At 42.4% G+C, this 27720-nt stretch overlaps 1 protein-coding gene and 1 long non-coding RNA gene across 28 annotated transcripts in view; one reads left to right on the forward strand and one right to left on the reverse strand.

Moving 5' to 3' along the window:
- The window catches only part of LOC140630397 (uncharacterized), a 40589-nt gene extending 33369 nt beyond the window's left edge, over positions 1–7220 (reverse strand). The window contains exon 1 of the long non-coding RNA XR_012028171.1: positions 7104–7220. This is a non-coding gene — a long non-coding RNA (uncharacterized lncRNA). The remainder of the gene's footprint in view (positions 1–7103) is intronic.
- FGGY (FGGY carbohydrate kinase domain containing) overlaps positions 1–27228 on the forward strand; it is a 413650-nt gene extending 386422 nt beyond the window's left edge. For all 27 annotated transcript variants that reach the window (XM_072820441.1, XM_072820456.1, XM_072820442.1 and 24 more), the window contains 2 exons: positions 22076–22137; positions 26997–27228. In XM_072820441.1, the coding sequence (XP_072676542.1) occupies positions 22076–22137; positions 26997–27078 (144 nt within the window). In that variant the 3' untranslated portion in view covers positions 27079–27228. The remainder of the gene's footprint in view (positions 1–22075; positions 22138–26996) is intronic.
- The last annotated feature ends 492 nt before the right edge of the window (positions 27229–27720 follow it).

The following is a 27720-nucleotide window of genomic DNA, read 5'->3' on the forward strand; positions in this document are numbered from 1 at the left end:
AAGTAATATACTTGTTATTGGGGCTTAAATGAGCAGCAGATGCAATGAGAGTGTTTGGGTGGGATTGGAAATCTGCAAAATGTGACTTCTAATTCCTACCTTGTAGAGTGGTTAAACCAGTAGCTTAGGAGGAGTGGGAGATACATCAAGAAGGAAAGGTTTGCCCTAGAGGGGAGATTTTACTACTCATCTATTGTTCATGTATATGATAATTAAAAAAAGAGATGGATTTTTAAAAGATTTTATTTATTTATTGATGAGAGGCACAAAGAGAGGCAGAGACATAGGCAGGGGGCCTGATGTGGGACTCAACCCAGAACCCCGGGATCACGTCCTCAGTCAGAGGCAGATGCTCAACCATTGAGCCGCTCAGGTACCCCAGAGATGGATCTTTTAACTGGTTTTATTTTTATATTTTAATTATCTAGAGACAGTGCACCGCCCCCCATTGCCTGCACCCAAGGTAGCTCCCACTACCTTGCCCTTTGGTAGCCACTGAGTTAAGTGAATGGATTCTACTGCCTGGGTTTGAATCCTGCACCTACTACCATTTATTAGCTGGGTGATCTTGGGCAAATTATTTCTCTTCTGTTCACTTTTCTTTCCTTGCCCTGTAAGATAGAGTCAATAATGATAATACTTATCTTTCGGGGTTGCTGCATATATTACTGAGAATAAAGCACATATACTTTTGACAGATGCCAAGCACATAGGGTACCCAAGAATGTTAGCCACTGTTACTAGTGAGTGCTTCATGGGTGGTGATTTTTTTTTTTAAGATTTTATTTATTCATGAGAGAAACAGAGAAGCAGGCTCCATGCAGGGAGCCCATGTGGGACTCCAGCCTGGGACCCCAGCATCATGTCCTGGGCCAAAGGCAGGTACTCAACTGCTGAGCCACCCAGGTGTTATTTCTGTCTCCACTTCTTCCACAAAGGTGAAAGTAAAACCTGCTCCCTCAAGAGGAACCTGATAAAGATGAGGGTACAGGAGATAGAAGTTTCTTTCCAATTTCTGATTTAAGAGGATCTCTCCCTCTATGTTCCAGCCTTAAAAAGCTGCTGACCACCCCATCCCCACCCCCTGCCCCTTGAACTGCCTGCCCAAATCTTGCACACGTTCTCTTCTGGCTGGAGCACCCCCCCACCCCATTCCAGGTTTATAGGATTCCAGGCCATAGTTTACTGTTCCACGATGTCTGTGCATAAAGGCCCTACCTTTGCCAATGGCCTCATGTCGTGGGTCTTGACACCTATATTCTTAACCTTCCATCTCTCCCTCACCACCCTAAGGAAACTGGGAGAGAGGCCTTGGTGGAAAAGTCTGGGCCCAGGCACTGTGTTGTGTGTCCAGAGGCTGTATTTAAAACTCCCAGATTGTCCCCGGGGGCTTCTGCTACTTTAAAAAGAAAAAAAAAAAAAAAAAGTGCCTTCACATCTCAGGTGTAAGTGCCAGATCTTGTAGCACTTACAAGGACAAATCCATTTCTTAACTGAATAATAGAGCTTAAAACGCACATGACTGGCTGATGTAAGCTTTGGCCAGGTCTGTGAGGAATTTTGCAACATTATTTCTCTTGATGTTCTTTTCTTGTAGCTGTTGTTCTCCGAGCAGGAGGCCAGGCTGAGGCTCTGCTTCTCCCTCATCCAGTGACCCCGAAAGAGCCATTTCAGGTCTAAGCAAACACCTCTCAGTACCTCCCAGTTCTCTCTGTCTGTAGCTAAGGTCAGGGAGAGATACCTAAGCCCAGAAATCTTTTTTTTTTTTTAAGATTTTATTTATTTATTTATGAAAGACACAGAGAGAGAGAGACATAGGCAGAGGGAGAAGCAGGCTCCCTGTGAAGAGCCTGATGCGGGACTCAATCCCCGCACCCCAGGATCATGACCTGAGCCAAAGGCAGACACTCAACCACTGAGCCACCCAGGCATCCCCTACATCCAGAAATCTAAGAGTGCTTCAGTATGTCCGACAGCTCTTTCTCCCTCATACCCCCATCAGATCCATCACCGAGCTCGAGCACCTGTCATTTCTGTGTACCTCTCCCTCTTTACCAGCACCACCCTAATTCCCCGCCCCTTCCACCTCTGCACCTGCCTCCTGCCAGACCAAATGCATCAAGGCAGCCAGGTGGTGGCCCATCTAGCCTCCCAGTACCCTAGGAAAGGAGACTGTGAGGTCCCCTGTGTGGCCTCAGCCTCCCTCTGGGTCCCGTCTCACCCACATTTGCCCTCGCTCCATCTGCTCCAACCACGCTGGCCTTCTCATCCCTCACGTGTGTCACTTCCCTTCCTTGTATGTGGTTCTGTCCTCTGCTGGCTGCATGCCAATGTCTGCACATCCTTTTAATGTCAGCTAAGCCATAACATACAAAACGCATGTGTGTACACATCACGCATGTTACACATACATGTATGTCATACATAACAGGAATGCCGAGACACACCCCGATACCCTGAAGCAGTCCCTGGAGCAGTCCCTGGAGTCCCTTTTCTGACAGAAAAGGGATTTAGAGACAACTGTCTGGACCACCCTTACCTCACTGCTCTTCCTCATGCTTCTGAGCAGAGGGGGCCACAGGAGGAGGCTGTGCACAAGATAATTTCTTGTTCTCCACTTGCCTCTGACCTGATGTATTATTTCTCTGTTATCTCAGATTAATTTCACTTTTTCAAATAAACTAGCAAAGATTTCTTGCCTAAACTATCAAACACAACCTCACCTGCCTGTCTGGCCATATCCAGAAACATTCATTCAAATAATTTTTGTTCTTTGGGGTTTCACTTTCCTGGGCACAGAGACTAGTCAGGAAGGAATAAGGTCAGAAACAGAGGCAGGAGACACAGGGAGGGGGGTGGGGAGAGAGAGAGAAAAAACCTCCTAGAGCAATTTGAGGACATTCACAAAAAGAGATCTGCTCCCTCCCCTACCAGCACTGAATACACGTTCCTGGTCCCCTTGAGAATCGCCCTTCCAGCCCTCACTTACCAGCCCTCATGAGTAAGGCTTAGGCCACCTTCGTTCCTTAGCCATCATCTCTCTGGTCTCCAGTAAATGCAACCCAGTCCCCCACTTTTCCCCAGCCCCCTTCAGCTCCTGAGAAAGATCTGCAGCCTGGGAATCAAAAGTCCCGAGTTCTAGGTCAAGGTTTGGCATCCACTGATTTTGTGATCTTCCCTGGGTAGTGTCCGTTTCCTCCTCTGAGGGCATTGTCAGCACCATGGCATTTCACCACTGAATCCACCATGCACAGAGATAACCAAAGTTTGTGAGCACCTGCTTTATGCAAAGCACCATGATAGGATTAATGATCCCTTGTCCATTTACCATCCCTGCCACGCAGGCAGTACTCCCACTTAAGAGAAGGGAGAATACCACATAGGAAAATTAAGAAACCTACTCAGGGCACAGGCTGGGAAGAAAAGAGGCAGGTTTCCAACCCAGGTCCATGGCTTTCCAAGAGCTCATGGGCCATTACACTAAGGTGAGACCAAAGTATACTGTAGAGAAAGAAATCAAGATGACTTCTTACAGGGATGCCTGGGTGGCTCAGTGGTTGACCATCTGCCTTTGGCTCAGGGCGTGATCCCGGGGTCCTGGGATCAAGTCCCACATCGAGCTCTCTGCAGGGAGCCTGCTTCTCCCTTTGCCTATGTCTCTGCCTCTCTGTGCGTCTCTTATGAATAAATAAATAAAATCTTTAAAATAAAAAGAATTTTAAAAGATGACTTCTTACAAAACAAGAAATAGAGCTCATCCTGCATTCCCGTTCCTGCATTATGCAGAAGATAGGATGCCTTTCTTGGATTTTTTCTTCCATGCACACCTCTGCTCAGGAGCTGGGAAGAGGGAAAGCACACATTGGGACTTGAGGTATAAATCTATAAAAGCAGGAATCCCAGGACCCAGAGGAAGAGAAGGAAAGGGGAGAGGGAAAGCTCTGTGGGGCCTGCAGGTGTGGGAGCACACCTAGCCCAAGTCTTTTCATCCGCAACGAGCAGTCTGATGGCCAGAGAGCTATAGAGCTTATCCGAGTTAACACTATTCGCAGATGGAGAGAAGGATCTAGAACCCAGGTCTCCCAACTCCACAGAATCACCCAAATCTAATAAGCCTCCTCCTCCATTCCAAAAGAAGAACCTCCGAAACCTTAATTTTGTACCCATCTAAAAGTCGCACAGAGCAATGCTAAAGGTAACAGACGCTGCAAAAAACGTTCTCACAGCAACTCCCAGCTGAACACACAAAGGAGGAGGTCCCAGGGAACAGTGTAAGGATTGTCTAAGGGGATCTATGCTGGTGAGATTACAAAAATCATAATATACGAATAAATGAACATATGGAAGAAATCAGCAAAGCCCTCTCCTTCTTCCCATATGTAAACTCGGCCTTCGCCTAAAGTCATTAAGCAAACACAGATGCGGCCGACCCAGGCACCAGATGGCAAACGAGAGTTGGGATAAGTGGGAAAGAAAGCTTTCAGTGTTTATTCAAAGAAGGGGAAGAAGCCACGATCCAAAATGCCGCAGTTTCCACAAAATGGTCACCTGGGGTCACCAAGGCCCAAAGGTGACCAAAACAAAACAAAACACAGAAAAAACCCTGGTGTAATCATGATTGGGAAGCTGTGGGAAAACCACTGCTAACTTCGGTGAATGGAATATAGTGTCAGAAAAAAAAAAGTGATAATGCTGCAAAACAAAGAAGGAGCAGAAGGGGACAGGGAAATGGAAGGAATTGCCTTTGGCGGAGCATTTACGAGTACCAGGAGCTTGGGCTCACTTAATCCCCACGACTCCCCTCTCAGGTATTGGCCAAATATTATAAATGAGGAGATTTCATAAATGGGCCCAGAGAGATGAGGCTCTCGGGTCACATCGCAGGAATTCCAGCCTCGCTGTTTCCAGAGCTTCCTGGGCACTGCCCCTGGCTCCGCAGCTCGGATTTCTCATCTCTTATCCTGTTGTCAGACCGTGTAATATTTGACACAGAAAACATGGTCCTTGAAAGATTCCATTCAGCCCATCATCGCCGAGCGGCCAGCCCCTGGGAGCACACATGGCCTCTGTCCATGTGGCACGCACAGGGGAGGTCATATGGCACCATCTCCCCCATCGGCCCACACCACTAGCCATGGGTAAGGTGACCTGGTCAGGTGCTGCTTTAAGGAGAGGCCAGAGCAGACGTAGAGTGAGGAACAGAGCGTGCCTGAGAACTTGGCTCCACTTTAATTTCAGAAAAGACACTCTGTGCTTTCCTCATCTTAGCCCACTTCACCTCTTAGCTTGTACATCCAGGATGAGCTTCTGTTGTGAAAATACCCAAAGGCATCTATGCTTTTCAGTGTGTATGAATGTATATATACATGGAGAATATAGAGGATTCTATCTGTAGGGGTCGAGAATTCCAATAATGCAACTATTCGTTTGCTTGTGGATGCAACAGTAGGGTGGAAAATGCTTTCAAGCTAGACAGACGTGTCTCCTGACTCCACCACTAAACCCGTTGTCTTGGACAAGCTGCAGTACCGCTTTGAGTTTCCGTTTCCTGGCCCATCAGACAGAGTTAACATGCATTCTGAAGGGCTGGGTGTATTTTCCTCCTGCCCCCTCTTCTCTCATTCCACATGGCCAGGGTCCATATGACCATTTTATTTTTCTAATTTTTTCTCCATTATTTTTATCTTACCACATCCCCATCCAGGATGGATCCAGCCTTCCTAAAGGCCACTGAGCACTGTAAGAAGATGCTGTACAACCACAAAGCAGGCTTGTGTTATTGTATATTGTCCCCAGACTGCCTCCCTCACCTGGTGTGTAGTTGGGTGTGTAGTTGGCCAGGGAGAGGCTCCAGTAGGTGCCTGGAGGAGAGATGGAAGATATGGGTTCCCTCCTTGCTGGGTTGCCGCAGGTTAGCTGATCCATCCACCATGGGCCACCATCCCTACAGATGACCTCTCCCTCCGGCATTCCCTCTGGATGTTGGGAGTCTCTCACTCTCCTTGCTCCTTTGGGCCAAGAGGCAGTAGGGGCTCCCCACTGTTGCTAGTCATAGGGTACTGTTTCTTTTCCTAAATCTTCTTTTAAATAAACCCAGTATTGAGTTTTGTCTCAATTGCCCAACATGAGAGTCCATCTATTTCCTGATGGGAAGCTAACATGTCAGCTCAATTGCCTGTTTTCTGTAATAACTTCATCAAACCTCCCGGATTCCCAGCCACATCTTTCCTCTCGCATTCAGACATAGGACCTCCTTATTCTCAGCTGCCACCTACCTTAAAGAGACAACAGAAGCCATTAGAAAGACACCTGCCATTAAATCTTACATCCAATGGCGTGCCACAGTTGGTTCACACCTGGCAGGAGAGCTGACTGCGCAGGTCTCTTCCCGAGTGCGCTCTGTGTTCACTGATATCACATTAGTAAATGGAAGGTGGCCACAGCAGGCTTTACACTAGCAGAATTGGCCAATGCTACAAAGTAGGGCTTTTTAATTTTGTTTTGATTTTAGGTTTTTTTGGTAGAGCCAGTTGTTAACATTTATCAGCACATCACTGCTCATATCCAGATTCAGACTTTTTCTCCTTCACATTTATTGTAATGGAAGAGATTATAAAGGAAGAGCCTGTTTGTCGGAGGCTCCTCCATTCCCACCCCCCTTCTGACAGCCCACTGAATCCGTTATCCTCTCACTCCTCTCTATTAGCTAGCTCCTTCTCGGCAGCATTGGAATGTGCTCTAGACTTGTGCTGTCCCATACAGCCGCCACCAATCGAATGTGGCTACTGAACACTTCAATGTGGCTAGTGCGGTTTGAAATGTAGAGAATTACACACCAGATTTCAAAGAGTCACTATGAATAAAAGGACATAAAATATCTACTAATTGTATTGATTACTTGTGAAATGATGATATTTATAATAAGGTATAATAAGTTAAATAAAAGGTAATAAAATTACTCATTTCTTTTCACTTTTTAAAGTGACCCCTAGAAAATTTTAAATTACATAGCTCACATTATTTCTTTTGGACAGTGCTACTACACACGCTCTCATCTTAAACAAAATCCTCTCTCCTGTGTGTCAGCCCCATCCAATTCTTACCTTCTCACAATCAAAAGTATTTTAAAAGATGGCTATCTCCGTTGTCCTGATTTTCTCACCAGCACCCTCTGCCTCCTTAACCAAGGATGATCAGCTCTTTACTTCCACAATTCCAGCCAAAATTGTACTAGCCTCAGTCAGTAATGCTATCCTAGACCATTGCTCAGCACAAAGGGCTTTTCAGTCCTTACCCTGCTTTACCTTTAGCAACATTTTGCAACAAGGAACACTCCCTGTATTGACACATTCTTCCATTGATGGCACAGTCTGTGATTTTCCTCCTGCTGTTCTGAACACTGCTTTCCAAATTCATTTGCCAGCTCCCCTCTGTCCTCTGCACAACACTGTATGTTGGTCTTCTAGATAATTCTATCCGTCTCATCCACTTCTAAGGACTCATTTACTATCTGTAGCCCACAGCTCAGCAGCTGTCCATATAACATGTCCACTTAAAGGGCTCTTAGGTATCTGGATTGAAGCGTGTTCAGGTGAATTCATCATCTACACCTTTGCCTACAAAACTGGCCCCGGCCTATTCGTGGCACAGTCTATAAATGGCACCACATCTACTCACTCTCCTCTGCCAGAACCTCAAGGACATTTTGAACCCACACTCTCCTTCCCTTCCACTTCAGTCTCTCATGGTCACTTTCTAAACTACTTCTCATGTCTCTTGAATTCTTACACTTGGCTTTAATTCCACACTCACCACCCTAGTCTGGGTTATCATCACCTCTCACCTGGCTGGTTTGCTTGCCACCATTTTTACCTTCTCTAATGCATTGTCCACATATGAGCCAAGGTGATCTTTTACAAACGAATAGGATTGCTCTTGCTTAAAACCCTCCAATGGCTTTCTCTTCACTTTGGCATAATGATTTACAAGACCAGTCAAATTCTGACTCCTGTCTTCATTTGTAACTTTGGCTCTGGTCACTCTTTCTGTTCATTCTATCTACTCTTGGACTTCTTTTAGTCCTTTGAATACACCATAATATTTCAATGTCAAGTATGCATTCTGTGCAGCCTAAATGCCTCTTCATCAACTTTATTTATGGGGCCAACTCCTTTTACACTGCCAGGTCATTCCCTAACTCCCAGACTAGCTTTATCTCCCTCTGGCCCTCTCCTCTAGCATCTGCATTCCTCTAGGAGACCCTAAGCTCCATGAGGTCCAGGGATCAGAGCTGCCCAGCTCACTGTTGTGTCCACAGTGCCTACCTAGCACAATGCTTGGGGTATACAGCAGGTATTCAGTCACCATTTGTTAGACCACAAAACCAACATCTGGCTCAGACTTGCCATTTTGGAGAAAATGAAACTGGGATCCAATGAAAGGAAACAACTTGTTCAGAATTAGAGTTTAGACCAAGGTTAATGCAGGACCAGAGCCTCCTGATTTCTGGATCAGTTCTCTTTCCAGTACATCATGTGCCTGTCCATGATTTAGTAAGCAGAGGGAAGTGGACTGAATTCCCCATGTCCGTGAAAACCACAGCAAGCCCATTTTCGTAAACACAGCTGACACAGTTGTTGTTTTCTTTGTTTGTTTTAGGTAAAAGGCCTAGAAGTCCAATCTAAAAAAAGAAAAAAAAAAAAAAACAACTTCCATGTTTCTAAACCTAGAAGCTCCTAAATTTTTATTCCCCACAGCCCCCGTTCTGTTCATTATTCATCTTCTTTCCCCTCATGAACCAGAGGCATCAGCTGGTACTCAGTGTTGGATGGTTTCTTCATTCCGTGCTCTTTATCATTCCCAGGCAGCATGTCACATGTAACAGAAGATTCGGAAGGACTATCTTTAAATAGTAGCACTCAAGAACATATCATAGGATCCTGTGTAGTGCTAGGGCTGAGATGAGTGTAATAATTATACAAGTAACCCCAGTTTTTACTAATTGTACTAATTTAAATGCTGTACATGCATTTTATTTTTATCTTAGTAACTTTGTGAGTAATTCTATGATTTCTGTTTTTGCAGATGAGTAAACTGAGGCACAAAGAGGTTAGTAAATTGGCCAAGCCATTCAGTTAGAAGAGCCAACGTTCCAAACTAGTCGGTCCAGAGCCTATGAACTTAGCTGTGACATCTGACAGTTGAAGAATATGTTGAACTGACAGGAAACACCAAGTTTCACTGAGGGAGATCCCAAAGTTGCTTTTTACAGATTCCTGACTTCTGATCCATTGGTTATTTCATCAATCCATCTACTCATTCATTTTGTTCATTCTCTCAGCATGCATTTAGTGAAAAGTCACATTATATCAGTTACTGGGAATACTGGCAAAAGTTGATGGTCTCTATCCTCTTAGATCTCATAGTCTAGTTGGGGAGACATATAAGAAAAGAGGTGTTTGTCCTAATGTGTGCTCAGCGCTAAGAAAGGAGGAAACCATGGGGCTCTGGAAATAAAGAAAAGCTTATAAGCCAAACTGGAAGGACAGCACAGTAAAGTATCCAAGATTTGCATTCCACTCCTTTCCCTCTCTCTGACTTCGGTCTCCTCTCTCCCCTCCTGTCTTCCCAGTTTCCCTCCAGCCCTTCTCCTGCTTTGGTCCTCTGGTGCCCTCCTTGGCCTACCCAACTCTGGCTTTTGTTTCAAGCTCCCTCCTGTCTTTTCCCTGCTGAAGTTGGTTTGAAATGAATTCTGGCTTTTCCAGAAGGACTCCTATACTGCAAAGAGTCAGTGGCCAGCCCCAACAGCTAAACCAGTGTGTCCAGAATCTACCCTTTAATATGACTTTGGCCTAGGAGACTTGGAGATCCAACACAGGGAGCTTTAGAGCGTATGGAGGGATGGGTGGGTGGATAGATAGTCTGTGTATTAGATAATTTGGTTATTTACCAACCTAACCTAAACACAGAGAAATTAGCCCTAGCAGCTACCCAACATTCCTTGCACCTCAGTCATTGTGTGCTATATTAATACTGTCATGTTTTGATTTTCTTGCTGCTAGTTATGGTTCCTGATCTGTTGGCCAGAGAATCTTGTCTGTATAGAATTAACTTTGAGGCAGGTAATATAAGTTTCTAAGGTGTTCAAACTCTTGAAAACTTTCCAGATGTTGTGCTTTCTTGAGTGGCAATCACCCATTGGCCTCCTTTGTCCTAAAGGAGATTTCTCTCTTCCAGCCATAAATGAAGCATATACTGGCCAAATGATTTCTGTGAATTAGAGGTACCAATTAAATTTTACTAAGAGAGTATTTGTGATGATTCTTGTTGGTCAATGTGTTTGATATAATAAATGGTGGATTATACCCTAGCTACCAAAGAAATTAGAGCCAGAAGGGGTCTGTGCACAGATTGAAAGAAAAAGGAGAGGCTTGAGAATCTTGATACTACCATGAGGTGAAGAAGGACCTTTGGTAGGAATGATGGGATAAAGGAGAGAATTAGACTGATGGGCAGTTGAAGCCAGAAGGTGGCTATTAGAGCATTGGGATATACATAAATGTACCAGTACCAGTTGGTGATGAGTTTCAGAGTTTGGCTGTGGGGATGAATGCTGGAGTAAAGTGGAGATGAATGGTCCTGGAGTTGGAAGCATTTTGAAGCCATAAGACTCAAGCATTGGATAGGTCATGTAAATTGATACTTAAGTTTTCCAAGATATTGACAAATCTCCAGGTAGATGGGAAGACTAGGTGATCTGGGTCTCAGCTTCATTTAACATAGGGATGCAAGCAAGAGGCCAAGGGTGACAGCAGTGAGCTGCATTGGATGTGCCCATGATCGTATATCTATCACCAGATGGTATAAACCTCAAACGAGCAAAGCTTTTTGCTTGCAGATGGAGGAATAATTGTCTGGAAATGATTATACGGAGCCATGAGAATATTGACACCCAACACCTTCACTAGCCCACCCACTCCACCAACCTGAAATGTACCCAAATATATGCTTGTCAACTCTTGCCTTTTAATAAAGCTTCTAGGTAAACAGGGCTTGTTTCAGTTGATGGGTAGATAGTGGTCTTAATGATAACTTTAGATTTAAGCATTTAATCTACAAAACAAGCCTATAAAATAAGTATTAAAGCTCCCATTTTCAAAATGAAGAATATGAGACTCAGAGCACTAAATGGTAGAGCTAGCATTTGAATTATGGTCTCTGTATCACTGAAGTCTTTGTTTTACAGTGAATGGTTAAGATTCGAAAGCTGTGTGTTTTCCTCATATTTCAAGTGGGGATATAAAGTAGGTAAAATGTTTAATACTGTGCTAGGCCATAGTAAGTACTATGTTAGCTACTACTACTAATTATTATTATTGTTGTTGTTGTTGATTTATAGTTATTATTATTGTTATTTGAGTTCCAGAACTCTCAGAAATATCAGCAGGACCCTTTTTCCCCAGTCGATAATAGATCATTAGATGGGTAATGGCTTACCGTTTTGACATCTGTAGTCTGATGCTTGTAGTAAGAAGCTTGATATTTTGGCTTTTAGAAAACCCAGAGGAGGCAAGTCGAGCTCAGGTAAGGAGGAAGAATAGTTGCTCACCTATTCATATTTGGACCCAACCCCTAAGCAGCCAGGCCACATATTAGGACCCCACCTCAGAATATTGCAGCAATGGTAGGTAGCCTTCCCTATTGTAGAAACACTCCCCTGTGCTAGTTTGTTGTGGTTAAATTTGGAGTGAGACTACGCCTTACTGGAGAAACACAGTGGGCATGTTGCCTCTCAGAGTGGGCCGAGTAAAAGCCTAATAAAATATATCACAGAGTAATTGCTTCACTTGTCAACTGGGAGTTAATCAAAAAAAGACACGTGCATGAAACCAACAGATTGCAGACCTGGCAAGACTTTAGAAATAACTTAATCCAACCCCTTCATTTTACTGATAAGGAAAGGGAGTCCCAGGGAGGGGAAAGGTCTCACTCAGGGCCATACAGCTGGCAGGAATTTTGTTTGTTTCAAAAATTAATATGAACAATCTTTCTCTACATCAATGAATCCACCTTCCTGCCTTTGTAAACACAATATAATGACTATAATTGAATTTGTCTTTGACAGTGGAGAAAGTAAGCTTTTAGGGTCTTACAGGGCCCTAAAGACATCAGGGGAAGATAAATTGTCATGGACTAACCCAAAGATCTGCAAATTGACTGGCTGTGGAATAAGGAATAAGCCTGGTCTTATTCATGAGTTAAGGCAAGTTTTAAATCCTACCTAAGCCACATATTAGCTTAGGCAAGTCACTTAACCTCTGTGAGCCTCTGTTATAAATTTAGATAATAAGGCCTTTGTCACAGAATGTTTGTGAGCATTCAGTTGAGGCAAGTCATACACAGTGCCTTACTAAAATAAGAATCAAATAAGTATATATGTTCAGCTAATGTTTAACTAATGCCCTGCTAAACACAGAGATACATCAATGAATGAGAAAGCCAAGGACCCTGCTTTGATGGAGCTTAGATTCAGGAGGGAGAAGCAGAGGTGAGGGCCACAGAGGAAGAGGGGGACAGTAAATGAAGATGCACATAAATTAGCAATATAATTTCAGGTGATGCTAAGTGCTAGGAAGGGTTTTAAAGAGAAGAAAATGAGGTGATCTGATAGATGTTTGGTAGAAGTGGACTGTTTCAGCCAAGTGGCAAAGTCTGGCCTCTTCAAGATTTTTTTAAAAATTTTATTTATTTATTCATGACAGAGAGAGAGAGAGAGAGAGAGAGAGAGGCAGAGACACAGGCAGAGGGAGAGGGAGAGAAGCAGGCTCCATGCAGGGAGCCCGATGGGGGACTCGATCCCTGGTCTCCAGGATCACACCCCAGGCCGAAGGCGGCGCCAAACCGCTGGGCCACTAGGGCTGCCCTGGCCTCTTTAAGATTGTATTTGAAGACACCCTAAATTATATGAACAATCCAGACAGTCGAACACCCAGAAGGGCATTCCTGGCAGACCAAGAGCAGGCAGGAACGAACTTGCTATGTTCAGTCAATAGCAAGATGCCAGTGGTTTCCAGCATGACCAGGACAGTGAGTGAAAGAAGGTTGAAGATGACAGCAAAGCACGATCTGGAAGTTCTAGTCCATTCTGCAAAAATCTGAATTTCATTCAAAAGGCAGCGGGGGTCCATTGCTGTGTTTAGTAGTCAAAGCAACTAATAGGAAAAAAAAAAAAAAACTAAAGATTTTATCTCCATCCATGATTCCTGGCACACAGATCCAAGGAATCTCTGGCATGAAAAATGATATATACTTTTGCATACTGATGAGATGACTGGTGCCTGGGGATCACAGACAGCTTCCACTTGGGTTGATTCAATCAGTGGCTAATGATTTTTATCAATCAAGCCTATGTAATGAAACCTCCAAAAAAAAAAAAACCCTGAACAACAGGGTTTGGAGAGCTTTGGGTGGTGTACCCCACAGGGCGTGGGAGTGCCCACCCCCTCATCCCCAAACCTTGCCTATGCATCTCTTCTATTTGGCTGTTACAGAATCATATCCTTCATAATAAACCAGTAATAGTAAGCGAGCTGTTTTCCTGGGAGCTGCTCTGGCAAATTATCCAATCCAAGGTGGGATGGCTGTTCATGAGAACCCCCAGTTTATAGTCAGAAGTACAGGAGGGACTTGTGACACATTGACATGGCAGGTAGTCATGGAGGACTGAACCCTTAAACCTATAGAGTTGAACGCTAACTCTGGGTGGTGTCAGAATTGAATTGAATTGAATTGTAGGACAGTTGTTGTTTGTTGGTGTTTGGAGAGGTGCAAGATTGATTGGTGTGAGGGAAAACCTCCACATGTGATGTCAGCAGTACTCTGTGTAGAAAAAGCCCAGAGAGACTTAACTCACTCATGGATTCATTCAACAAGTCATTATGGATTACCTATTCTGGCTGGGCACAGTTTTCAGTACAGTAAATAAATCCAGTCAACCCCCCTGGCCGCGTGAAGTTTGTATGCTAGTAGGATAATAAATATGTAAAAATGTATGGAGCATTTTCCATGTACCAGTACCATTCTGAGTGCTTTACCTGAAATAACTCATGATCCTCACAGCAGTCCAGTGAGAGGTGTATTATTACTATCCCCATCTTTAGAAGGGGAAACAGAAGTTCTTAGAGAAGTTAAATCATTTGTCCCTGATGATATAGCCAGTATAAGTGGTAATGCCCAACTCCAGACTCTGGCAGTCTGCTATAGTCAGTCTATCGTTTTAATCACTGCACTATATTTTCTATTCCTGAAAAATCACTCTGACTGGCCCTGGGGCCATTAGGGGCTATTAATTAAGTCAAGAGACTAGTCAGGACGTGGTGGTTCAGAGAGGGGGATTGCTGAAATTCTTAGCAGCGCTGCAAGAAGGTATTATCATTCCCACTTTATAAATGGGAAAACTGAGGTTTAGTTCACACATCGGGTAAGTTAGCAGAACCCAGATGCAATGCCAAGCCTATCTCCAAAACCCAGTATCTTTCCACTAGCATCTCCATCTCTTGAAGCATTGCAGAGCCTCTGCACACCCCATCCTTTATGATCAGGAGGCTAGTATGAGGTGTATTTGCAGTCAAGATTGGGAAGCTGGGCGCTTCAATTTTGTTTCTCTGTTTGGTAGGCATTATGTAATTAAAGTTACATAAAATATGAATATTCCAACACATTCACTCATACATGTTTATAGGTGTTTCTTCTTTTTTACAATTTTTGGATTGATATACATGTACATAAAGCAAAAACACACAGATCTTAAGCACACAGTTTGATGAGTTTTGATAAATGTGTACACCCATATAATCACTACCCCTAAACAAGAGCTATGTGTGAATGTGTGTGAGTAGATAGGTAGGTGGGTATGTAAATATATAGATAAAACTTAAAATTATAAGTGAAGTGAAACTCTTCACATCATGATTAATGATTAGGACTTCTCCCACTCTTCCTTTCTCCCATTCCTTCTTGCTTCTAAATTGACCTTGTTGTCATCAGTGCATGGAGGTTACACAGAATACCAGGTACAGGTCAAAAGATGACTGTATCGAAAAGAAAAAAAAAAACAAAATAAATAAAAGAACAACTAGCCATTTCTTCATGTTTGTTGGAGGAACAAAATCACATTGCTATACTTTCTGTTTTTCTATGGAGGGGTCATGTGCTTCAGCCCACACATTACCATGTGAACTTGTTTTCCAGTAAAATGACTCAGAGTTCGTCAAGAAGGCAGATTCATGTATTCAGAGCTATGTGTCAGCATCTCTGGAAAAAGGTACAATGTACTATACTGGCATATTGTGCACATGCACATACACACACACACACACACACACACACTTGCAATTTTCACCCAGGGAGTTCACACAATTAATAAGCAGCAGAAATGAGATTTGAACTCAAGCTTAGGGGACTCATTCAAGGGCCAGGCTTTTTGTATTAGAGGGAAGAGAGGAGCATCAAGTCTGAGTGTGGGGCTAAGCGATGGCTTGGAGTTAGAACTGGACTTGAATTCTGGCTTTACTACGTATTGGCTTTATGACTTTGGGCAAATGACTTGTACTTTATTCTCCCCTGATTCATAAAATGGGGATAGAGATGATATCAATGTCATAAAATCATATTGAATTCAGACTAAAAAGGTCACATACATAAAGCAATTAGCTCAGTCCACAGCCTAAAACAGTAAGCACCTGGGAAATGTTGCCTTGAACCAGTAACATAGCAGTGGCCGTGGGAGTTGACTGCTAAATCAACGGATGCCACATTTTTGAATCAGTCAAAAACATTTCAAGCTTGCATCCTCAGTACGTGGAGACTCACTGATGGAAAGGCATAGGTGTGTTCTACTGTACTTGTAGATTATATACACTGTAAAGCAGATGAAATATAGCTGAAGTAAAATATTTCCAATTCTTGCCTATTATGATATTTTCATATTAACACTATACAATACCTAAGGCTGTATTACATATCTAGAGCCAGATGGGTTTCTAATGATTTCTAAAGTCTTTTGATGATTTCTGAATGACTTTGTGTATGCCTGTGTATCTATATCTCAGGCAGTATTCTAGATCATTTTCATTTCTTCGCAGTTTTTATCTTATCTGACCAGGTCTTCATTGCTTTTTATATTCTAATATGAAGAGCTAGTACCAAGGGAAAGTGTCACTATTTTCTTATTTACTTGGATCTGAATTATCACCATTACCTTTAATCCATTGACTAAATCTTTTTCAGCTGCTTGTCCATTTTATGAAGGTTAGCTTAAATAAAACAAGGTAATAAAACTAAAAAAGCACTTAACTAGAGCATGTAAGTGACAACATGGAGCAGATCTCTGGATGCTGGGACCCCATGGCAATCACCGTGCTGTCATCCCCTGTGTGGCATAGAAATCCCATACTTCTTTTAAGAAACCTGACACATCTTATGTGACTCATATCTACCCAATATGTACACCAACTGACCAATCTGGTGACAATCTGCCTATTAAATGCTGGTAAAGCTTAACTAATTTCTTTAGACTAGAAGTCACATAAATGGCACTTTTAGTGTTTTCTCCTGGAGTCCTAATGGCGTATCTTGTGCACTCCCTGGAGTACATGTATGCCATTTCAGAAACACTGGCTTACATGGTCTTACATTGCCCCTGTTATGAAAGTCCTCACCTTTTCATTCAGCAGCTCAGCAAACATTAACCAAGCACGTATGAGAACTAGGACCATGCTAGGCTTGACATCTGCAATCACATGGTTCTTGTCTTTGGGGGAATGCACAGTAGAGCTCCCACCAGGCTAGGTCCTGAGTATTCTTCCCTGAAGACTGACTCTGGACACTCCCAAACATGCCATGTCCTTTAGTGCCTAGGTCTAGACTACCCGATAGCCTTCCCAAATTCTTAAGGCCACTGTTTTGCTTCCCCTGGCTAGGGGAGAAGGTACTAGATCCCCCATTCCTCAAATTGCCCGTAGTAGTGTGTCAGCCACTCATGGGATCCCCTCTTCTCCAAGGGTATTGAAGAGCCCCTTTCTTCCCTTACCTTAATTTCCTTGCATAACTCACCCCAGTGAAGCCTAGTGCCCTTTGCTAGCTCCCAAGCCAGGCCATAACACATGAGAACTGGGTGTTTCCCATGCCCACGCAGGCCTGGTGATTACTGGTGCTATGGCCCAAGAAGTGGTGAGCAGTGTGTGTGGACTGGTATCTCAGCCTTGACACGGCAGGGAAGGGTCAAACCCCATGAATGCAGTCTTTCATGACCATGGTACAGGGCCCCTATTTTTTCCTACAGAAACCCTTGACTTGCTTTCAGAAGTGACGATCAAATGTGAACTTTCATGGTTTATTTATAGCTCTGCCTTATAGAGAGAAAGAAAAGAAGTGATTAAAATGCGATTTTACAAAATATTTTGTTTTTAAAAAGCATTCATTGTGTGGGCAAAAAGGAAAGAGAAAAGTCACTGTATTCATTGTGCTGTCTAGACTCTCAAACAAAGAGGGTAGCGTGCTGCAAATTAAGATTGTCCAGCTCCTGCCTGCTGACAAAAAGTAGGAATTTTGAGGCCAACTTCAAACAAACCCTTTTGAACAGAAATATATTGTGGGGGGGTGACTATATTTAGCACGTGTCAGCATTCCCATAATAAATTCATATTGTTATGCTGTGGTCATTTCCAGATTTATTGCAGCCAGTGGGTTCCTGAGGTTTTGGCTTTATATTAGTTATTTGGAGAAATGAGAAAAGCCAGCAGTGCTGTGTCTGATGACAGCAGTGATTCTCCGGGCATCCTCCTTATTGTGTCCAATACCCGTAAGGAGCCCTGCCCCCCAGGAGACGGGATGAGCACGAGTTGTTTTGAGTGCCTATCTAAGCATAACATTTTTTTTTTTTTAGAATGCAGTATTTTTTTATTATCCTTAAATTATCAAATCCACGTATGCCACTGTAGAAAATTTAGAAAAGACAAAAAAGAGAGAAAAAAAATTGCAACCCATGCTCTTGAACCTGTTAACGTTCCGATATATTTTTATCCAGTGTTTATTGTGTGTATATAACTTGTGGTTAGGACAAACACGATTCTTGAGATAGAAATGATAAACAACTGACTTTTTTACTCCCACCACCCCCTAACATTTAGGCAATAGAGCAAGTTTTTCTTCGCTCTGGTTAAAAATCCTGGTAGTTGTATTGTTTTCTTAGATAAGTACAAAGTCGATCCTAGGTAATATAAGTTTTATGGTCTCCTTAAGTTGTGAGACATAGCCCAAACTCAGATATTAGATTATCAACGAATATGTAATAATCATCATATGAGTTTTCATTCAAAGATGAGACATCTCCCCACTTCCCATTTGGGGTCTGCTACACATGAGAAGACGTAGCTGGGATTGGTCTTCTCTCTTCCCTGCTGACTCCCTCTGAAGCATAATCATTTTTGTTTTGTTTTGTTTTGTTTTTTCTTATTCCTTTGAGGTAGTTGGAGAGTATACAGGAAGAGAGATCAAGGGTTTAGAAAGTTCTTGTCTGATCAGTTCCCTTAGCCTATTAGGTGTTTGTAGCCAGGCTCCATCACAGAATTTGTTTTGGAAATTCTCTACTTGTAGAAACCTCTCACTTTTCTTGCCCTTGTTAATGCTACCCTACTCTAGTTGACTGTTTTCCCTTCATTCCTAAGACACGGAATAAATCATCTCAAGCCTTATGCACACTCCCACTGCCTCATGAGGTGGCCATATTGGATGGTATCTGAGACAATCCATGACAGCTCTCTCACATGTGGGCCACCGAGGGTCCATGGGAACCAGCCATGCTTTTTGGAGCCTGACAGACTCTGACAGTGCTGGCTGATTCCAGTGCTGGCTCCTCCACTTCTACACTGAAGCTGCCGGCCAGCCCTTCTCTTCCAGATGGGAATTCCACTCAGTCCATTGTGTCCCACAGTGAACACATATCAGGTTCCCTGTTGTTCTCAGTAAAGCCCCGCTCTCTTGACTAGCCAATGGGGAGACTCACTCCTCCCTTGAAAGTAGACCTGATGATACACAATAAAACAACAATTTGCTCCTACAAATCTCTCTCTGTTCTTCCATGTGGGTGAAAGTTTTAAGAGTTGATTAATGGGTCCTCAACGACCCTTTTTTTTTTTTTTTACAGATTCTTCAGGGTGGTCTGTTTCCAGCTCACTTTGGTATCTTATATCTGTCAACTTTAGATCTCAGCCAAAACTTCCATTTTCACATTTTGTCACATGTATGACCCTTAAGTTCATTCATCTCATAGACATTCCCTGAGTACACACGATATACCAGATGCTGAGTTTGGCAGAGGAAATAATTATCACAGTTCCTGTCTTAAGGAACTCATAGACTCGTCAGGGAGGCTGGTGTGTTAACAAAAAATTGTGGTACTATGTCATAAGTGCTATGGTAGATGGTAGCACAAGTTGCAGGGGGAGCAAATAATTCAATCTAGGTGGGAGGTAGGCGGCAGGGATGAGTCAGAAAAAGCCTCCTCAGTGGAGTCAATACCTGAGCTCAGTTTACTGTTTAAAGCTATATTTGTTTAGGGGACAAAATAACCTCTTTTAAAGCCTTGAGAATCTCTAGTGCTGGTGTTTATTTCTCGATAATTTATTTTACAAACAGGCAAAGGTAATGCGAAGAAGGGAAGAAAGCCCTATGGGCTGCCATTGTATTTCAGTGGGAAAGGAAGGGACATTTTATGGAGCAGCTTCTATAATACAGGTTTGCCGGGTCCCACCCATGAAGGCCATCTTGGAATGTCATCTCAAGGCCTCGGCATAAGCTCAACCCAGAGTAGTATTTCCCAAGGGCGTTTTCAGAATTCCAAGGAGGTAGAGGAAGCAGAAGCCAGTCTGGGAGCCCTGCAGAGTGTCACTCCAAAAGAAGAAGTGAGGACAGACTAGAGGACAAGCGCCAGAGTTGGTGACGGGGGATTGCTGAGGCCATCTCCACAAGATGTGGGGTTTACTTGAAGGGAATTGGAACTTAAGTCTGTGAGGGAAAATACAGGGTGAGCAGAGCTCTTAAAATATCCTTGTGAAGTGGAATAGCAGCAACCTCACTAAGATGTGTTTGACTATTTATCCCTCCACAAAATGGCCCCAGATTGTCTTTTTTTGGTTCTTTTAACCATGGTTTCCTTTTCGGTAATTTTTCATAATTTAGAAAATCTCCTTCTTCCTTAAGACTGCCATTTCTTTCTGTTGTCACTGTGCTTGCCAACCTCAGCATCTCTGATTCCTAGTCAGCACTTTTAAATCCGTTGAGGGCTAGGAAACCAGAGAACTCCTTCAGAATGTTCTTGCCATCGTTGGGGAAGAGTTGCTAGAGCATCCTAGCCAGAGTAGAAAGTATGTATAAATGGTTGGTAGATGAGAAAATACTAAGTTTCCTAACCCTTGAATAACTACTGAAAAGAAGTTCATCCACTTCTAGCAAGGTGTTTATCACCCTCTCCTTTGATCAGAGTAAATGTCTCTTCCACTCTATGGTGAGCTCTGTGATGAAAGGGCCCATGTAATCTTCATCTCTGCTTTCTATATATGTTGAATGCTGCACTCAACACATACAAGGGACTTGGATTTTTTTTTTTTTAATGAATATTTTAGGTGTTAAGTAAACAGTAAAAAGATAAAGCTCCTGGCCTCATGTAGCTTGCATACTGGGTAGGGCAAGGAGTAAGAGGAACTTAAGAAACATGTAAACCAGTAAATACATGGCATACCAGAAGGGAATCAGTGGTAAATAATACATGTAACATAAAACTTATATAATAGATACATAAATTATTTCTTCCCCAACTACTATGTAAATTTTCGCAAGACAGAGAGTATATCTAATGCAAATCTAACATAATGTCTGGTACATAACAATTAGTAAATATGTGGAATAAAAAGGTGTATATATGTGACCCCAGGATGACTACATCTTTAACAATGAGTTCAATAGCCATTCCTAAGGCAGGCCTATCTGAGAAGCTGTGTCATGCCATTGCTTGTCATCTCCCTAGTCAAGTCTGTTGGACTCCAAAGTTTGGGTTCACTCCATTCCTTCTAACTTTTCCATTGCCTTACCAGCTTTAGGAGACTGCCTAAGAAAGCCTAACCCTCTCATTCCTATAATGGAGCCCACACGAGCTGTGATTGGTCTTGATGCCACACATATCAGCCATGTCCACACAGACGCTGCAACTCAATGTCTACCTGATTGCCCCATTGTAAAGACAGGAATGTCCTAAAGTCACAGTCCACAGCTCAAGTAAATTAGACTCAGCCCAGAGGCCTCACACCTGTGTTCACAGTTTTAGAGAGTGCTGGAATAAGGCCTTATGTTGAACAGAAGAACTCTTAAGTATGTTATCCTAAAGAGCAGGTGTGAAGTGGGGGTCCAGGGTCCACCTAGTTATTGTTATCTTGAGTTTAAGTAAACAATGGCCTTAGTGACTGATTGCATTGCATTGTTAAGGCCTTGTGTCCAGGTAATGATAAGGGAAAATCGTTTCCTCCCACCACTCCCTTCAGGTGATCACAAAGGTGCTTTGCCTTTGGGGTTAGTTAGGCCCTGGAGCCCTCAGTACTCAATCATGTATTAAGCCAAGGCTGTGTGGCTTTGGCTTAAACATTGATGTAACTTTTAATGTTCATTAATGTTTATTCTTACTACCAATGATAATATGTTGAAAAAAAAAAAAAAACGGACTAACTGAATATCTTAAGGGGAGTAAATTCTAATTAGAATGTTCTTGGGCAGCCCCAGTGGTTTAGCGGTTTAGCGCTGCCTCCAGCCCAGGGCATGATCCTGGAGACCCGGGATTGAGTCCCACATCAGGCTCCCTGCCTGGAGCCTGCTTCTCCCTCTGCCTGTCTCTTTCTCTCTCTTTCTCTCTCTCTCCAATAAATAAATAAAATCTTAAAAAAAATAGAATGTTCTTGCTTGTGACAAACCTCACCTTGAGTTCAGCTTTCCAACTCAGCTCTTTGTGTTCTGTTTTCCTTTTTGACAGGAGGCAATGGCAAGAATGAGCAAAGTTGGGAAGGTTGTGTTTCCCAGACTTGAGGATAAAAGGTAAGTTTATATTTTTTATATGCACGATGCTGAGGAATGAGGACATTCAAAGACATGTAACTGGAGAGCTAGAATAAGCCTTGGGGGCCAGTAATCCAGTTCTTTCCTTTAATAGGTGATACGAGTCCCAGAGAGGTGAAGTCACTTTGTTACCTAAAGTCATGAAATAGCTAGGGCCAGACTTCAGGGTCAAATACAGATTTCTGAACCCTCAGATCAGGGTTCTTTTCCCTAGGTCATTAGCAGCAAATTTGGTCTTCGGTTCCGAAATGGGTATCTCTTATATATTCCATCAAAGGGCACAGTAGCATCTGTCTGTCCATCTGTCCTTTATATCACTTGACATTGGGGACTATAACATGACCTTGATCAGTATTTTAATCCCAATTCACAAAAACTAGTTTATTGAGCTGCTGTATTCAAGGCATTATCCTAATTTGCCTATATGCAAGGTTTCCAAGGGAATGAGACATAATCTTATGTATGCACATAGATCATTTCAAAATGAAAGGGTAAGTTCTACAATAGAAGTACTACCAGGTAAGAAAGTAGCCTTTAAGAAAGAAAGGAATGTGACCTTGTAGAGGTGAGAGAAAACTTTTGAGAAGAGATAAAATCTACCCTGACTTTAATGCTTAAAGGAAATGGGGAGAACATTCTCAATAGAGGGACTAACATATGCAAAGTTATAAAAGTGGGAACGGCATGCCATGTTCAGATAACTTATAAACAACTCAGAATTCTGAAATACAAAGTATGGGTTGGGGACTGGCAAGAGGTAAAATACAAAGGAGGGAAGGTGGAGGGGGTCATCTTATAAGGAACTTTGAGGCCATGCTGGAGACCTCAAACCTCATCCTATGGGCAGATTGGGGATAGTGAACTTTAGGCAGTGGCAAGACCTGGCCAGATGTAGATTTTAGAAAGATCCCTCTCGGAGGTTGGATTAGAAGGCCCACAGGTAAAAGCAGAGAGGCCACACAGAAGGCTTTTTCAATAATCTAGTGATTGATGAAAACAACCTCTATTAAGCCATTGGTGATGACTATAAAAATGGAAGGATAGGGGTGCCTGGCTGGCTTGGTCTAAAGAATATGTGACTCTTGATCTCGGGGTCATGAGTTTGAGCCCTACATGAGGCATAGAGATTACTTAAAAAATAAAATCTTCGTAAAAAGTAAAATAAAAATGGAAGACAGTTGTGCAAGTGACTTTACAATTATATTTAATATTAAGTACAAAAATAAATTCCACCTCTTGTAACAGGCAAAGGTGTTGATCCCACCAAAGCATGGTCGGTCTTTAACGGAATTGAAAATGCCCATGGAAAAGCAACCCAATTTCTTTTCCTTTTCTTAAAGAAGGTCTCCAAATGCAGTTGGATTGTTAACCCCCTGAATATAAAACCCTCTCTGAGAAATACTGAGGTCAGAGAGGCAGGCCATGACATCGGGGGAGCTCAACTCAGGAGCATGGAGAAGTTGTATTTCCCAATGGCCTTGGGAGTCTCCGCTAGCAGCTTCCTTCTTTTGTAGAAACAGATTATTCTTCTCCATCTCTCTGCTGACCCTCCCAAGACATTTGAGGGAAGTCTATTTTTAAGTTCGTTCAGCAAATCCACATGTTCTTTTGAAAAGAATCTTTAGCTTCTTAGTCAGCTGGGAGCACGGCTCTGGAGGCAGCACACATGGTGCTCTGGCACCATCTACAGGTGGCCCCAAGGCTTACAAGTAGAAAGATGGCATTTCCTTCTAAATGACTCCCTTCGTCTCATTACCTCAAATCGCATTATTATCTCTATGAGACATTTACTTAGGTCTGTGCTACACAGAAACCACTGACTGAGTGTGGGGAGAATTTGGAAGAGAGAGGATTCAGCTTATTTTAAAATTCAGGATCACAGAGAACACAATCTAGTGACCGTGGTTCAATATGCTTTTTAGAAGATCCCAAATCTCATCTTCATGCCTAGACTGAATTTATCTGTGCACTCAGAATAGTCACTTAAAAGTGCTGTGGAAAAAACTTGTGCTTTGAAAGGTACTATCAACCATAAAAAGGCAATTTTCAGAATTAGAGAAAATATTTGTATATCATATATTTAATAAAGGATTAATACATAGGATATACAGAGTCCTCCTAAGACCAAATAACAACAACCGAAACAACCCAAATCAAAAGTGGACAGAGATCTTGAATAGATATTTTTCTAAAGATTATGTTCAAATGGCCCATAAGCACATGCAAAGATGCTCAACATCACTAATCATTAGGGAAATGAATGTCAAAAACTATAAGATACCACCTCACACACCTTAGGATGATTACAATCAAAAACCAGAAAATAACAAGGGTCAACAAGGATGTGGAGAAATTAGATCTCTTGTCCACTATGGGTAGGAATGTGAAATGATACCACCACTGTGGTGGTTCCTCAAATGTTAAAAATAGCATTACCGTATGATCCAGAAATTTCACTTCTGTGTATGTACCCAAAAGAACCGAAATCAGGATCTCAAGGAGATATTTATACACACATGATCATGGCAGCATTATTCACAGTAGCTAAAACATGGAAACAACCCAAGTGGTCATTGCAGGTGGATGGATAAAGAAAAAGTGGTATATCTGCACTATTCAGCCTTAAAAAGGAAGGATTTTCTGACACATGCCTCATCATGGACAAACCTTGAGAACATCATGCTAAGTGAAAAAAAGCCAGTCACAAAGGGCCAAATATTATATGATTCCACTCATGTGAGGTACCTAGAGTCAAGTTCATAGAGGGAGAGAGAAAGTAGAGCGGTGGTTGTCAGGGGCTGCAAGAAGGAGGAGAATGAGGAGTTACTGTTTAATAGGTACAGAGGTTTAGTTTTGCAAGATGAAGAGAGTTCTGCTGATGGAAGGTGATGATGTTGCATAACAGTGTGACTGTACTTAATGCACTGCAGTGTACACTTAAAATGGCTAAATTTCATGTTATGTGTATTTTACAAGAAAGCAATTTTTGAAAAAAGAAAAAAAGCACAGGGGAACAATGTGCCTTGAACCTCAGCTTTCTATGTGTAAAAAAAGGAAAAATACAGTCTATCCATCTTTTGGTGTTCCACGATCATGGAAGGATATAAAAAAAACATCAATCTCTATTTATGAGCACATTGCAGCTCACACAGTATTTCATGTCTAAAATTCAGTTACTTTATGGTGTAGGTATGGTTATCATCCTTCTTAAAGCAGGGAAACTGAGACTTACACCATTTAAAGTAGTTGCCCAGACTTCTCTGCCTACAAAGCCAATGCTTCTTCCACTGTACAAGGAATAAGACCAGTGAACAAAGTTGCTGCAAAATTGTCAGGATTAAAATGGGAAATCTTCAATGTATGAGAAGGTTATTGACCCAAGCTCCCTTCGAGCCGTTTTGAGATTCCAGAGTCAGGAAATCCATCCCATATAACTAAGAAATATTTAATGTTAAACTGTCAGAGGATATCATTAGAAGGAGAAAATTTCTGTCCCCTAAATCATTCTATGATTAATAACTTTCAATGCCCGTAGAACTGATTTTGGTGGAAACAACTTATCACAAGATTGATGATAATGTTGGAGTATTAATTTTTTTTTAAAAAGTAGTGATCATAACTAGCACAGATAACACTTACTAAGATCCAGGCACTGTTTGAAGTGCTTTTCATGCATTACCTCATTTAATTCATATAAGAACTCTATTGAGATAGATCCTATAATCATTCTCATTTTCAGATAAGGAAATTTAGACACAGATAGATTACGTAACATACCCAGTGTCACACAGCTAGTATTGGCCAAAATGAGATTCAAATCCAGGCCTCAGAGTTCACCTCTTAACTCTGTATTTGGCCCCATTACAGCTCATAAGTCTCCTGGGGAGGACCCATATTAATCTGTTTAGCTCTGCATGTTACAAGAAGTCCCTACATATACGCAGGGTTGCTTTTGCAATCTCTTTCTTCAGATTCACAAGCTTGCACCAAAAATCCTTCCTAAAGACTTCTTTCCAGAACATTCCGGAATCTACTGAGACATGCTAAATTGGCCTCATCAACCCCTCACCCCATGTCAGCTCCTCCCAACCAAGAGGAGTAAGGACAAAGTTGCAAGTGTTCATGTATGATTTGTCATAGCTGCTATTATCCCTTTCAAAATCAGGCTGCTCTGCCCTCTTCTCCTGGTCAACACCACATTCAAACAGGTCCAGGGATAACAGGTCTACCAAGACCCAGACAAAGAGTAGAAGGAGGGCAAAGTCCACCCTGGGATGCCTGGACAGCAGGGCACCTCTAGAGGGAAGATATTAGTGACATTTTCACGGGGTTGCACTTCCAGGTAAAACAGTCTGCAAAGGAAACGTAGGTGTGGAGTCCACAAAGGGTAATGAAAATCTTTGGTCTCATCCCTGGTCAGACTGTGGTTTCTAAACCAGTCATCAGACCTGGGGCTAGTCATATCTGAAATATTTATTGAAGCTGTGGATGAGCGAGGACCTGTGTTGAGCCTCAGCCTCTTAGTGTGTTACAGCTGAGGCGGTGAAGTCAGACCTCGGTTTGCATCCCAGCCTTGCCCGTGTGGAGCTAGACTACTTTAGATGTGCCTCTCTGAGCAAATGTCTTTGCTTCGACAATGAGGATAATAACACCCCCGTGTAGGTTGCAGATATAACTATGAATCATGCTGATCCATTGCTCAGGATGCTATAAGCATTCAGAAAATGAGAGATGTCTGCCCAACCATAAGAGATACATTCCTGTTCTTCTAAATCTAAGGGGAAGCTGCATAACGGTTTTGTCTGAGATCATTCAACATATTCATTTTTCTCCCGCAGATACTATGACAAGAAATATCAAGTATTCCTGAAGCTGGTTGAACACCAGAAGGAATATGCAGCGATCATGAAAGGAGACTGAAGAGAGTTTGCAGGTGCCAGTGCCAGAAGGTTCTGCGTCACTGCATTAGGGACCTCTGTCTTCTCCTCTTGTATTTGAGACCCTTTAAGTATCACTTTATCTTTCCTGTATCATCTTTTAATAAAGACAGCTGAGATGTGTGCAACCAGAGCTGGAGTCTTCCATTTCAAAATACCACTGGTATGTAGTTTCTGCAGACACCACCATAAAGACAGACATTTTGCATAGTGTCACCGGGTCTCCTATGGCAGTAGACCTTGGGGCATATTCAGTCCAGGCAAAGCTCGTACTTGTTAACTACGGCTGTGTCAGCCATTGAATGAAAGATGTGCACTGCTGTAGGTAGGACATCTAGTGCTTATTTTATAGGTGGCCAAAAGCTTATTATTAACTTCTTATTTAGATGTAATTTCAAACTTAGAGAAAAGTTACAAGAATAGGAATTATACCAGAAACACCCATACAACTTTTACCTTTTTACCCTTTAATGTTTGATTTTTTGTTTGTACGTTCTCTCCACACACATATACTTGTATACACATAAGTGAATTTTTGAGTCGTTTGAGAATGAATTCCCATAGACTTAACTTGTATAGAGCACTTTGGTTTAATTTTCTATTTGTATTCTAATTTTGTTAAAAA

Source organism: Canis lupus, chromosome 3, assembly GCF_048164855.1.
Source record: "Canis lupus baileyi chromosome 3, mCanLup2.hap1, whole genome shotgun sequence".
Taxonomy (NCBI): Eukaryota; Metazoa; Chordata; class Mammalia; order Carnivora; family Canidae; genus Canis; species Canis lupus.